Genomic DNA, 14,664 nt, shown 5'->3' on the forward strand with positions numbered 1-14,664 from the left:
TTTCTACGGTGAGTGGAGCTTGCCGTGAAATATTTCAATTATCTTGCGGTGAGATGTATTTCAATTATGATAATCCGCTTAATAATTAATAACTTTTCATCTTCCACACTGAATTAGTAATCAGTTAACTCATATGAACGGCAGGCTGTTCTTTCGAAGACTAGAAATAGTCCAAGAATATTAACTGGTTGATATATTACAAGAAAACACGTTTAGTTAAACCGGGTTTGACTGAATGAAAATCAGAAACAGCTAACTGGAAAACTGATTTATTCTATTCCATAGGTTTCAAGAATTCACCAACTCGTCTTTTCAATGTGCTTAAATGGAGTCGACAAACCTCGCTTAACAAGACAGCTTTAAAGCATGTTTAAGCTCTGGTGTGGAAGGGATGTGAGAATGATGAGATAATGAAGATGAATATTACATTTTGACCAGCTTCCAGTTGCCTTGACAACTCGGTTGGTTAACCTACTAAATTGCTATTATGACAACTCGGTTGGTTAACCTACTAAATCGCTATCAAATTCTTTTAGTCTATATATTTTTCCTTTTAACCTTTCTTTTTTTTTCACGGTTTTGATCACCTTTGTATTCCCTCATACGAAAGAAAATCGTCGCTTCTATCTAGCTGCGGTAAAACATGGATGTTTCGGATATCACAGTGGATGCTCTAGTTGTCAATTCCTTTGCGTAACTAACCAAGCAACTTAATGTTGACGCATGACTGGATTCAAAGACGTAATATAATTATCCTTTGCAGAATAGAAGTCACGTCGTCCAATTTCCAAGGCGCCCCCAAGTCTTTCCCCAGTCACGTAAGTCCCAGGCTGAGATCGCCAGTAGAAGAGTCGTTGATCACTAATCGCAATACCACAAACATTTGTTTACTGAAAATTTGAGACAGACAGATTATTTATTGAATTCAACAACTTTTACAGACTTGGTGACTTGAATTTACAGGTATTTATAGAGTAATATATTGAGGAATGATTTTGGTTACTTGGTTTGGGGAGGTGAGTTGGGGCGGCATTGCCAGGGATGACATCGAGTATTTTAAAAAGGCTTTACCGCAGTCGTTTTTACTTTCTACTGCGTATGACCATTAGCGATTATGACACCAATTGCTTTCTAAACTAAAGAAGTTATGCTTTGCTTAAACATTAATGATTACAGAGAAGACTCTCGCTATGTTTAAAATACACTAACTTGCTAACCAACCAGCTGAGCTCGTAGTTCACGGGGGTTATTCGCAGCTACAAAAGCTTGCTAAAACGCCTAGCTAAGTTTGCGATTCTGGGGGCCGGTTGCGTGTCTAGAGGTTAAATCAAAGACCTAAACTTTGCAAATAAATCTCTTTGGCTTCAAAGGTCTGATCATCTGGTGATGCATGGATCGGTGAAAGCTTGAAGATTTGTTTCAATTTTCTACCGTAGTTTAAGGCCTCATTGTAAGCAGCAATGGGCTCCTGCTGTACGCTATTATATCGTTCAGTGCGTGATTTTATCTAAATCCTAGCCGTATCCCAACGATAGCAATTATGAGGTCAAAGAATTCAAGCACGGTCAAGAGACTGGCACCAACACAGAGACCAACTTGACCGCCGATTTCACCTGTGGTGAAAAGAAGGTAAGAAGATCTTAGTCTTTTTGACCTCCAACAACAATTATGTGATAAACTAGGATCTTTTAAGAAATGTTCATTCTCACAGTTATAGGCATAGCTGTCAAGGTTTTAAAGAGAGAGAGACTATGGGTACCTTCATGATCGATAGAAAGGAGAAAATTGTTGGCACGATATAGAAGTAATTTACAGTTGAAAAACACCGGGATTATAACCAAAGTGACGTCACTTTCGGCCTAGACCTTTCTCAGAGGCCTGGCAACTAAGCACCCGACCGAAAAGAGGATCGTTTTTAAAAGTGACAATTAGAAGTGATATATATATTCTAATATATAACATATATCTAACATATTCTTGTAACATATTTAAAAATTAAGCCATCCCAGAGCTCTGATCAACGAAAAATTCGATTTCTCTGTTATCACCAAATATTTTTTTCCCAGACGACTGGACCATGCACTTCAAGAGATCTTAAGTCCAATTTGTGGATCTTGCGCCGACACGTACCTAAAAGACTTTCATAGTTATAAGCAGGTATTTCCTCGATGACTTGGTAATTGAGTTCTTGAAAATACACGCGCAGTTCCAGCTGATTCTGGCTGTTGAAGTATTAAATATGAAATAAATACTTATGTGGTAAGTAGCCAACTACAGGTCAGATTTTTTCAGGTATTATTTCCCAAATGAAATGTCAGTATTTTCTGATTTCATTAGCTGTTCATTGTTTTGTTAATCTATTTCCACCATAGATTGGTCGAGAATCCTTCGCTTTAGTAACAAGACAAAATTCATGTGTGGCCGTAGGTACACAACCTCAAGAGACTTATCAACGAAACTGCCTCATCACAAGTAATTGAGAGAGATTATATTCTGAACTTTGTGTGATAGCAAATAACAAAATGACCTCACAGAATAAAAAGCAATGGAATAAAATAGAACAAATTCAGGGTCAACGCTCGCTAACTTTTGTTTGACTTTTGCTCAGCCACTTTAAATTTTTGTCGCTCCATGGCTCAACACAATCTTCACCTTTCGAAACTACAATACGAATACCTCAATATTTCTTGTCCTCTTTTTATTAAGTCTGGTGTAACATTGGATCCATCATGTTCTTTGACGATCCTTTTGATGAAATTTTTACTCGGAAAGGCAGCGTATGACAATATGGGATTGAAAGAGATGGATTCACAAGGTACTGGGCACTCACACTGGTCATCTATTCTACTGTAAAAGTTGCCTGAAAGGAGCAATGCAACATTTTAACTTAAGTATCTTTTGACCTCTCAAGTACGAGCGAGTTCAAAACGCCACTTTCATGACATTGTGAAAGGGCTTGTGGAAGGGAGGAATCCTCCTGTAAATGCTTTCGAGGGTATGCAGTGAAAGGCTAAGGGGGTCTCCTGGTTACGTCTTGGCCTACCTCATCTATTTGGAATGACAGGGAGTCGGAATTGGAAAGTAAATGAATCTTGATGAAACACTTGGTATACCCTTGTCTCCTAGTGTCTTACCCAGACCTTCCACGGCCAAGCGGTTGAGAGTGTTCATTTCAGGTGCAGTTACACGGCAGGATCTCAGTACGAGATTACTCGTTCCCCAGCTCCTCTCCGTAACTCAGTCGAAGACTCTGAAAGTTTTTTGACCTTTGGACTAAATACAAGCGATTTAACAGACTTTATCATAAGTATTACAAAACAAGTAATATAAATGTCTACATACTCATCTCTTTCACTAGGCAGTTCTTGATTTCACTCAATCCACACACTCTGGTGTTGTTTATGTCTATGAAAAAGTCGAGAGAAGAGAAAATTAACAAGAGCACTGATTTTCTTATCGCTTTTTCATAAAAAGTGAACCCCCATGTTTTCCGCGCACGCATTTATTAATCTGATAGGTAAGTGGTCTCCTCGCCCAAACCCCCGGGTGAAGCCCCATCTCTCGCACGGGTGCCCGTGGGGAATGGGTCGAAATGACAGCTGACACTTCAGACTATGTACCTGTAAACTTTGGTATGATATCATTTATGTGCAAAAGTGTGTGAAGTTATTCACCAGCGCTCAATTAACATTTAGCGGTATGATTTTTAGTAAGCCATAACCCAATAATAAGAGTATTATTAATCCGAAATAATGGTTTTGCAAAAATGACAAGCTAAAATGTTGAGAAGGACACAGCGGTACGAATGCATTGCTTAATTTTTACCGTCATAAGTTACTCATAAAGTTACTCATAAATACCTGTCATCTAAAAGACCTAACAGTTTGAGCAAGAAAAAGAATTATAGAACCTGAATTAAGCTGAGTTTTTGCTTGGGGATCAAGATTTAAAATTCGTAACGAAGTACATCATATCAGAAGCCCCATCGGCTCCTGAGCATTAGCAACTAGTCATCGAAGTGGGAGTGGTGAAGCAGCGAGGTTGCATTGATATCCACCGCCAGCCACTGACTCTGAGGTGATTCGTTGTTTTAGACCAAAACAGTGAGATAATACGGCACAAAAAAAAAAAGTAGCTCATTTTTTCCTGCAACGACAATTATATTTTCGGGTGCAAACTCTGTGCTTCAAGTGAATAACAAAGGATATTCGGAGTTTGAGAAGTCAATCAGAGCCCGCCTATGACGCTATCCACCGTTTAAGTATATACTAATACCGTTATACCATTACTAGTGCCAGATCTCCGGTGGACAGAAAAGCGCGCGTTCTTCGCTGCTGATCTGATGAGCGCCTTGCAAGCTAACAAATGGTTAAACTTAAATGACTTACCCGGCATCAAAGCGTCCCTGCATCCACACTTGTTTATTACAAAGTTGGTCACACAAATCTCTTGGCAAGAAGGAATCGTGTACTTGTTATAGCCAGGTATGCTAGTAATCTCTTTGTCATGGCAGTTTCCCTCGTAAGGTTTTGGAAGATTGATTGTCTGTGGTCAAACAGAACTTTAATTTCAGAGCAATTTTCAATTGAGTTTCGAAAGAATTCCTAATTTTTGTGGTTAACTTCACCATGCGCCTTATACTTTGTCCATAAAACTAACCTATCTCCGATGAGAGAGAATCCCAAGAGTGCGCGAGGTACTAACGAAGCTATATCTATTGAAAAATATATCCTAAAGGGCACAAGAGACTAACGTAACATCCCAATCAATGCACGAGATAATGAGAAAGAATCCTAAGTGTGCAAGGACTAACGCAATAATCCAATGAAAAATAAGCCTAAAAGTGCGTGAGATACTAACGTAATAATCCAATGAAAAAGAATCCTTGAGGTGCGTGAGATGCTAACGTAACAATCCATCGAAAGAGAATCCTAAAAGTGCGCCAGATACTGACGTAACAATCTAATATAAAAGAATCCCAAAGTGCGTCAGATACTAACGTAGCAGTCCATTGGAAGAAAATCCTAGAAGTGCACGAGATACTAACGTAACAATCCATTGAATGATAATTCTAAAAGTGCACGAGATATTAGGGTAACAATGGAATTAAAAAGAATCCTAAAACTACACAAGAAACTAACGTAACAATCGAATGAAGGAGAATCGTAAAAGTTCTCAAGATACTGCTGAACAATCCAATAAAAGAGAATCCTAACAATGGGCGAGATACTGACGTAACAATCCAATTAAAGAGAAACCTAAAAAATGTTTTGGAGGATGTCTTCCAATCGTCTCGAATTTTTTTTGAGATGCAACTTGTCGATCAGGACGACATTCTTATGCTTCTTAGACTTAAAAGTCTTTCACTTCTAAGATTTCCACATAAATTCTCACCACTTACTGCCATAAATTTCTTATGGAATTAGATCTGAAAATTTGCGGTGAACTCAAATGACATCCCGTAACTGATATCATCCTTACTTTTCATCACCTTTCTGCTCGAAATTGTATGGATGTTGTAAGAATCGGAGGAAATTTAGGGGTTAAAGCCTTCCACTTGTTAAACCCATGAGCTGACAAAACTAAGTTCACAAAAAAAAAATCCGACAGTATTAGACAATGTAATCTATTACCCGTAGTTTTTTTAACGCCGCAAATGTACTCGTACCAGGACTCACAGCAAAGCCAAGCTGAGAGACCAGCGGCAGAGTCTGCTGATCATGAATGAGAACTTTGAGGCCGGCAACATATGATGTCGTCCCGTAATATTCCTCTTGTCTAACGTTCAATATCAAGTGTAATCCACGATTGGAACCTGCCTGCTTTACTCGCATTAGACGTTGACCATCTCTTCCTGTCAAAAATATAACAAAAAAACAAAAAAAGTTGCAAAACAATACACAAAAAAAGAACTAAAATCCTCACGGAACGCTCCGTCATGTACGATTATGTTAAGTCCCCGAAAGGAAGATAAATTTTTTGCCGCATTTTCGCCTGTAAATGAATGATGATAAATGATGCAGAAAGAGAATGGGTCGCCACATATTTGCCCGTGTCAATCTAGTCTCCTTCGCCACCGTTCAGGGATGTAATACAACATTGTTCCAAGCCTGGATCAGCAGCTTTCACTCGAACAACGCTTCTTTTCAGGAATGGGCCAATCAAAGAGAGCATTCCATTTTTGGAAAGCTTCTCGCGCCAGTTTTGCTCCCTGAGACTCGTCCAATCAGGCCTTGATTGTTCTCTGTTCTGTTGCAAAGGGCGCTACGTCTTTGGGTTCCTTTAGGTTGTTCTGTATCAATTGAAGCTAAGTGCTCCTTATCATGTTCGTGTTATAGGTCATGCAAGACTTGTGGGTCAATTTTTTGGGAAAAAAAAAAAACGAAACAAAAAAAAACAGCCAGAGAGAAGTCCGGCCGGTAGATGGTCAGACATTGTACAAATTGTTAGATGGCGTGTTCTCTGATGAAAAACGCTTTTTCAACCAATGGGAGCGCGCGTTACATCCGAACTTTATTAAAAATGTAAATTGAAACTCGTTACTGACTGTGTTTTAATTAATTAAACACTAGAGCAAACACTGTGAGTACAGCAATATTTATAAAAGACAGTTAAACGTGGTTATTTCAAAATTTTTTTTTTTTCTGTGCTGGCTTGAAAAAAAAGATGATTAAAAAAACTACACAATTGTTTTAGTGTCAATTGTTTAGACACGATTTTCATGAATAACACATTTTTTAAATGACCTGCCTAATATTTGTGTCAACGTACCTTTAAGAGTTTTCTCACCATATGAAGTAAAATAAAAGCAGACAACTCAGAAAGGAAACACGCTTCAACTGATTTTGCGAATTAACAGCATTCGGCGGAGATTATATTAGGATTTAATATTATTATATAGATACCTATGAAATACCAGAATTTTTCCTTTTACTAAAAAATCATATCTTCATCGCGCGCAGTGAAGATACTAGATACTATTTTTATCTTTCACGTGTGAGGATATTTGAAATTTCATCAGTATAAATAAAATAAACAGAACATTACATGGCCGCTTGGGGATACGAATTTTATCTTCCAGTGTTGAAGTACTTTTGAAAGTACTCTTCCACGACTTCGCTCACTCGTGAGAGATACTTTCAGCACTCGAAGATAAAATTCTATCCCCATGCGGTCATGTAATATCCTCTATGTAATAGATGAGTTGTCGTATAGTTATGTTGACTATCATTAACCCTTGTAAATTGCACTTGCTTATGACCAAATGCACGCCCTGTCGCTTTTCACACAAAGAGAAAATATATTTTTTTAAAATTTACCTGAGTTGAAAGTGTGGCAAAGTCCCATCGATGTCAACACGGACGTGAAATTCCTGTGATCGCAGGTCGGTTTTCCGTTCCAAATGCAATGATTAACAGTATCATCGCTTTGATGTCCCGCATCGATGTAAAACTGTGTGAGGTTTAAGTCATGATATTTGTTTAAGTCAATGCTATCATTGACATCGGGCAAGTCCATTTTTTCAACAACGGATGCATGAAGCTGGGGCAAAATTTCTTCATACGCTGACGTTCTAACCACAGACCTTTTGAACACGTTGAAGTTGCAGATAGTCACCGCTGGAAAAGTCGGCATGGGGTCGTATTTCAAACTGACTTTTGTCGTGACTCGGTACCTGTAATACTTCTCAATCAACTTGAAAGACTGAAATGAAAACCACATCATTGCCAGCAAAAGAAGCACAGCCCATAGAAAGCGACGCGTTCTAGTTGAGCTGGAGAAGACGTGAAGCAAACCGTGAAGAGTGGACGACTCGACAAATTTATTCCATGTTTTCTCTATTTCTGCTTTCTGACTCGAGACTTGAGCAGTCTGACCGTCAGAAGTGTGGTTAAGATCATATGACTCGCCTCGCTTTGGATATTTTGTTTCTCCCAACTCTGCTTTAGATAATGCAGGATCCATAGTGGACCCTTGCCTTCCCCTAAAAAACTGTTTTCGTGCAACAATGGGATAAATTTGACTGAAGTACCTGCTTTAATACTTTGATCCGATATGAATAATCATTGGGCATCATTTGTTTATTTGTACTTTAGCTTTACGGAAATCATAAAATCTGAGGTAGATATTCTAATATGTTGTTTAAATTTATATATATTGATACTTTTGTGATAACAGGTTTTAAAGTAAAAAGTTGAAGCAAAAAATATTTTTTTATAGATGTATCGATCATAATTATCCCTTCAAAATTTATTATTTTGCATTTGGTGTTTCCCAAGTGAAGTCATTAATAAAAGATAAACTATGACCACTGTATATACAGGTGACAAACTAAAAATAAATAAATATTATGAACATACCGAAATTATTTGAATAATTTTGAATTTTAAAGCTGCAAACTCCTTGGTGCAACGTATCTGTATCCAGTGTGGGTGTGTATGTTTATGTGAAGGTGGTCGCCAACCGGAGTGTAAAGGGGTCTATTTAATTATATCATTAGAGTGCTGTAGAGCTTCAGAGCTTCAGAGGGGAGGGGGGGGGCAAGTTGAATTTTTTTTTGTAACAACCAAAATCTTCTAGTCTTCTATTATTCTCAGTTCATATCATTTTGTCGGTTTCAAGAGCTTAAAATTAAAATATCTAGAAACAATCAAGAACACGACGACGGAAATTCACAGGATTTTAAGCAAATGGAAGCTGTTGAAGACAATTGCTATGGTACGTTCACAGCCCAAAAACAAACAGAAAGGGCCTGTATCATATCAGATAAAAACACCTAACTGTGCCTGCGTATGTTTTGCAAAAACATAAATATTGGACTGGACTCTAAACTATTAGCTTGTGTGACCGCCTTTTTCGTGGAAGAGTTAAATTGTGGACTCGATTCTTTTCTTAGCAACTCCCAAGTCATTCCTTTCGCAGAGTAACCGAAAACTGCATGTTAATTAGATTACTGCACTTTGGAATATCATGGTCTCCATACCATACCCCACAAATACATATTTTTTTTCATTCTGCTCATGAAACATTGTTCATGTTTTTGTTAACTGTTAATGATTCACTGTTCCTTGAAGAACGCGAAATTCTCGGTTATGAGCGCAATCCTTGACCAGCTCGTGTTCCTTAGAACTCTTATGTGTAGAGCAACTTCGAAAGAACCATTGAAAACTTCCCCAATCTCGCTTTTTAGCTTCATTTAAAAATATTTAAGCTCCTGGGAAGTAAAAAACAAAGCAACAAATAGTTTCCAGTGTGGGAACGATCCGTTAACAGATGAATTTATAGTGTTTAAAGAAACAAAAATTTCTGCGTCGTGGGAAAAACAGGAAACGATTTACTCTGATGAGAGGCTTACGCTTATAGTGGTCAGCTTTTTAAAATTCGCTTCAGTGGCTCGGTTCTCTATTGAATTGTATCGACTCCTCGTCGAAGACCAACCAAACATTTATTCTTAACTGCCTTGCAAGAGCGAAAATCCAGAGTCCATAATCCACTGTCTAGTCCAGCTGTATATTTTTATAATTTTTTTCGGTCAGCGGATTTTGAACACAACAAACAAGTAAGCAGGCGACGATCTATTGCGGCCGCCTTTCGCAAGTTAATGATGGTGTCCACGAGGAGAGGAATCCAGCGACTATTTTATTCGAAATGTTCCATAAAAGTGCTGGTGATATTAACGATAAGTACCTTTTCTATATGTGTTTTTCTTCATGGGCGAATGGGACGAACAGAAGTAAATGAAATTGTCGGCGAATTTCCTATTGGAATCGGTGAGTAAACAAACTTTGAAACCGAGAGCTTTGCGTATGGGAAAATCTGTGTTAAATTACAGTGTCACGATGGCAGCGGGCTCTTAAAAAGATCCTTTGCGCGCCATGATTCCGTCAGATAACATACTGATCTTGCGTTAATTTTTAGTAAGCGATATTGTCAACCAAATGATTTTTTCGGTCTTTCTAACGCAACAATTAATCTAATTTCGCTTATTCCTAGGTGTGGTAAAGTTTCCGCAGAGCCTATACTATTGTAAAAAAAATCTGTTTTCCCGATGGAAATGTGTTGTTTTTGTCATTGTTTTCTCTAGTCAAGAACTGAATGCATAATGTTGTAGGGGGCTGTGCAGCAATTTTACCCAAGGTGTTTTCATAACTGTATATCACCTTAAAACTAAACGAAGACAGGGCTAATGTTAACGATAAACTAAGCCGGTCGTGACTTAAATGATTCTCAGTAATTTTATTCACTCGAGTCTCACGCTTTTACAGTATACTTCTTGTGGCGTTTATCGAAGTCATCTATGCATTGGCTAACGAAGCTGTAAGCTGTAAGTCGAAACTAAAATTTTGTTTCCTGCCAACGCTTTCATTTCCATTGATAATTAGCTCTCTAGTATTCTAACGTGCAACAGACAAAACATTGCAACGAAAAGTTGTGTATCAAGATTGTGGGTAATTCATTTGACAATTATTAACTTTGGCTAAATGTTTGGTAGTTAGGCTTCCTCTAATCCGATTACATGCATTTTTCTACTAAAAGGTTCTTTCAAACCTCTTGGGAGTCTCAATCGTTCCTTTCGAAATGTCAAGCGATTCACGAAATATCCGAACTTGATTGCAACATAAAATCGCAATGTTCTTGCTTCTGCCCGGAGAGATATATTAATTGAGTGAATATTACTGCAGAATATTCGAGTGATTGGTGCTTGTCTCGAAATGCTGAGAAACTAAAGACCAATTGAATTAATCCACTTTGGAACGAATTTCCCAAGCTTGTGTTTACTCAGAGATCGCTTGTTTATCGGCGTATTTAGATCAGATGATCGGGCACGATCTCGAGTAGGCTTAAAATACAAACAGACAGAAATATTCAGTAAATGCTCATACAAAACCTCACGCAAACCCAACGAGAGAGTTCAGATCAGTGATTGCTTAGAAATGCTCAGCGATTTTAAAAATTAACCGACATAATTTCGAAACCGGTTGGCTTTTCTAAACAAATATCTGCTACTATCAAGAAGTGTGATAGAACCTATAATTTAAAGTCTGTGAACATTTTTTAACTAGCGGGAATTTAACCAAGGACCAGCCCGACTGTCGGGTTTCTGTTTTGTCACATTTGCTTTGTATTTGTCTGACTAGTCCGCAATCTTGCACCTCTCTAATACTGTTTATTATAGTAATATCATACTTTTAAGTTTGAACATCTCTTCCACATTTAAATGTAGAGAAACTCACGGGTCAAAAGCAAATCAAGCCATAGCAGCAAGTACCTGGAAAAAAATGAGAAAAAAAATAAGGTGCGTGGCTTCTTGCCTAAACCATAGGATGTTTAGGAATGTTGTTTGATGTACTGGGCTTTTCATCGCTTGAACGTGCAAACACGATAAAAAACAACAGAAGCGCGTTGCAAATGAAATATTACTTTTTATTGGGTGTCTTGTCAATTTAAGACTGGTCTCAAAGATTCTCGAGATTCGTCACCATTTACTTCGACATAGTTTTCTCCGTGTCTCAAATGAATGCATCACTCTCCTGATTTTCATTAAACAAGATCATTCATATGCAAAAATATTTCGTTTGTGAAGGTCCTTTTCACAAAAACTTAATGACGCGTAAATTAATGTCAACATCAACCATAGTTTTGTGACATTTCCACTGTTCAACTGTCTCAGGGGTATTTCGTATGGGACTTCAACGTCTATATGTTGTTTTTGTAAACTGTGATAATTCGCAAAAATGTTGTGGTTATTCACTGTGTTAAAACCAAAAAAATCTAGTGCGAACAATAACAAAGGAAACCACAATAATAACAACAAAGAGAAAACATTAGTGTAGAATGCTTCGATCATAGGCCCGGTTCATACGTCGCATTTCTGCCGTGTCGATTCAATTCAACGAATTAAATTCGGCAGAAATTCGACGTCTGAATCGGCTGCCGCATTTCTGCCGCACGTTCGACTAGTCTTGTCGCATTATCCGACAGAAATGCGACACCGATTCAAACTTCTCTTTTGAGAAGGTGGCATGAAAGAGGGTATCCAAAAAGGTGTTCGAACGTGTTTGCATATTCTGCTCAGTGAGAAAACGAAAAGTTGTGTTACGACTTATCTTTCTGGCTTCTCTTCTTTATTCAGCTAACTGTTCAACTCACTAGATCAAGTTTAATACACTTCTTAATTTATTAATTAGTGAACATGTTTGGGCTTAAGTCTTGTCGATCTCTGAGGATTAAAGCTCTCGATAAAACTGCTAACCCAAATATTTGGACAAGGTTTGTGGGAGTGAGCGACAAAGCACTGGAGGTTCTAACCCTAAAGGAACAATGTTGATACATAATTGATAAAAGTTCAAAGCTAGACAGCTTGGCGTAACACACTAATCAACGAAGCGTAACGTGGGGGCTTAGTCAATAGGAAGGCAATTGTGACATGTAGAGGCTTAAAAATTATAATGCGCGTGAGGCTCTCGTATCAATCAGTGACCCATTGATTGATACGAGAGCCATTTTGTTTCAAATTGCGCAAATCCCGCAAAGCCGCACCCTAGAATAAACTCTAACTATGAAATCAAGATCAGTGGTGTGTAGAGCACTTTTAAAACTTTCAAAGTTTGGCAACCAACGATAAATCACAAATGGAATATAAAGGCAGGTTGCTCATCATAATCTAAGCCAATTTTTTCGTTACATCACTTTAAGTTCAAATGCTTCATATTTTACACCAATGAACTCCATCTTTTGAACTCCTTGTATGCTTTTGATATCGTGTTTGTGTGGTTTTCGTTTGTAGAAATAAGAAATCATTTGTGCCCCAGTGGTCAAGTCCTAAGAAGCTCACTGGTGAATAAACTTGGACGATATCCATCCCAACAGAGTAAGTATTATGTGAAGTTCATCTGGATTATTTTTCAGTCTTTTAATGTTCAATGAAGGTGTTATTTGCTCCCAGGCTCCATCACGTGCAGCTCTCGCGTTTAAAAATGGCGCGCAACTATTACATCGCCCAATCCACTTGGTTGACTTCCTCGCAGATGTTTCAAAGGTAGCCTGCAGGACAAGTGTAATTTTTTGCGTCTTTCAGTCAAAAAATGGCAAGCGCGAGGCGAGCGTGAAGTACGAATCACGCCCGTTCGCCTGTAAGACGTTAAAAATCATGCCGGTTCTGCAGGCTATGTCATAGTGCAAGGAACCGAAAATAACACTCAGCGATGTTTTGGTCTATCATCTGAAGTTTACGTTCTGTTCACTTTCAGGGCACATGACGATAGGTGTGACTTCAATAAGCAGACCCAACGGGGCAAACTATCTCTTGAAAACGATCCAAAGTTTATTGGACAAAATGAATGACGCTGACAAAAAGAGAACATTCATAGTTGTATTCCTCGCAGACTTTGACAAAGTTTTAAAAGCGAATGCAGCTCTAGATCTTTTAAAGTTCTTCTGGAAAGAAATTGAGGAAGATCTACTACATGTAATTGAAACATCACCTCAATTTTATCCTGATTTGTCTAATCTTAAGCTGAAATATGGTGACTCGCAGGATAGGAGGAGATGGCGTTCGAAGCAGAATTTAGACTTTGCCTTTCTGATGTGTTATAGTAGAAATCTTTCTACGTATTACCTCCACATTGAGGATGATGTTAATGCATCTCCAAGTTTAATTCCAAAGATGGACGAGTTTATCTCTTCCCAAAAGGGATACTGGCCAATGCTTGACATCTCCGCTATGGGTCATATCGCAAAAGTTTATCAGGCCAAAGATCTCGAGAATGTTGCATCGTATTTTTATCTAATGTATGACGAAATGCCCGTGGATTGGTTAATATGGTATTGGCGAATGATAAAAGGAACTGGTAATGTACACTTGGTAGTTCCTGCAGCTTCTCTCTTTCAACACAAAGGTCTTCGATCCTCTCTGAAAGAAAAGGAGTGGATGAGAAATGCTTCTTATGATAGATACTTTGACCTTTATGATCATAAATACAACGGATTAAACCCAGCAGCGGAAGTTTCCTCGTCGATAGCATCAAATCTGGGGAGCCCTCAAGATGCTTACAAAGGTGGTTCTGGATACTTTTGGGGAAAGACTGTTCATACTAATGACCACGTGACTGTGAAGTTTGATCAAGCTGTTAATGTAGAGAAAGTGTTTGTAGACACTGGTTCTAATTTAGCTGTGAATGACTGGTTAAAGTTTGGTGTCCTTCAAGCAAATTTTGAATCTGAGAAATCCAGAAGTACCTGGTCATGGCCTGGTACTAATGCAGAATCCTGTGGAGACTTTGTAACAGTTGGATCATTTGTAGAAGGCAAAGCAAACTTTACTTTGACAGATTCACCAAAGATGAAGTGTTTACGGATTGTAGTCACACAGAGTCAAGATGAATGGCTCTTTTTAAGGGAGATAGACGTTTGGGAGAAGACGTGATAAGAGTATCTGAATTGCCACTCTCTAGTCGAATTGTGTAGTGTAATTAAAAAAATTAAAGGGCACTTAGATTCATTAGAGAGATGTACGTCTGTGAATCTGATTCCCTCGACCCCAATGAATTAAGTATTTATTTAAAAGGGATAAGTTTCTAAAGAAACTGTGGTGCCGAGTCGGTGGAAGAGTATAGCAGGATAATTTAGTATTATCAACTGAGTTGATAACGTAAATTGGCCACC

General features: G+C 38.2%; 2 protein-coding genes across 4 annotated transcripts; one reads left to right on the forward strand and one right to left on the reverse strand.

Moving 5' to 3' along the window:
* Positions 1-954: 954 nt before the first annotated feature.
* Positions 955-7,995, reverse strand: LOC131798227 (acid-sensing ion channel 1-like). 2 transcript variants are annotated; one of them, XM_066168681.1, is made up of 7 exons: positions 7,320-7,995; positions 5,634-5,854; positions 4,389-4,545; positions 3,343-3,405; positions 2,831-2,860; positions 2,131-2,222; positions 955-1,613 (listed from the first exon to the last, which is right to left on the reverse strand). In XM_066168681.1, the coding sequence occupies exons 1-6, from the start codon at positions 7,963-7,965 to the stop codon at positions 2,131-2,133; spliced, it is 1,209 nt and encodes a 402-aa protein (XP_066024778.1). In that variant the 5' UTR covers positions 7,966-7,995; the 3' UTR covers positions 955-1,613. The 2 variants fall into 2 exon arrangements, with proteins under 2 accessions (XP_066024778.1, XP_066024777.1); XM_066168680.1 differs by having other exon boundaries at positions 2,677-2,860.
* Positions 7,996-9,574: 1,579 nt separating this feature from the next.
* Positions 9,575-14,503, forward strand: LOC131798238 (alpha-1,6-mannosyl-glycoprotein 4-beta-N-acetylglucosaminyltransferase). 2 transcript variants are annotated; one of them, XM_059115900.2, is made up of 4 exons: positions 9,575-9,770; positions 11,225-11,296; positions 12,788-12,871; positions 13,251-14,503. In XM_059115900.2, the coding sequence occupies exon 4, from the start codon at positions 13,256-13,258 to the stop codon at positions 14,423-14,425; it is 1,170 nt and encodes a 389-aa protein (XP_058971883.1). In that variant the 5' UTR covers positions 9,575-9,770; positions 11,225-11,296; positions 12,788-12,871; positions 13,251-13,255; the 3' UTR covers positions 14,426-14,503. The 2 variants fall into 2 exon arrangements, with proteins under 2 accessions (XP_058971883.1, XP_058971882.1); XM_059115899.2 differs by lacking the exon at positions 11,225-11,296.
* Positions 14,504-14,664: the final 161 nt, after the last annotated feature.

This window comes from Pocillopora verrucosa, chromosome 6 (genome assembly GCF_036669915.1).
Source record: "Pocillopora verrucosa isolate sample1 chromosome 6, ASM3666991v2, whole genome shotgun sequence".
In the NCBI taxonomy this organism is placed as follows: domain Eukaryota; kingdom Metazoa; phylum Cnidaria; class Anthozoa; order Scleractinia; family Pocilloporidae; genus Pocillopora; species Pocillopora verrucosa.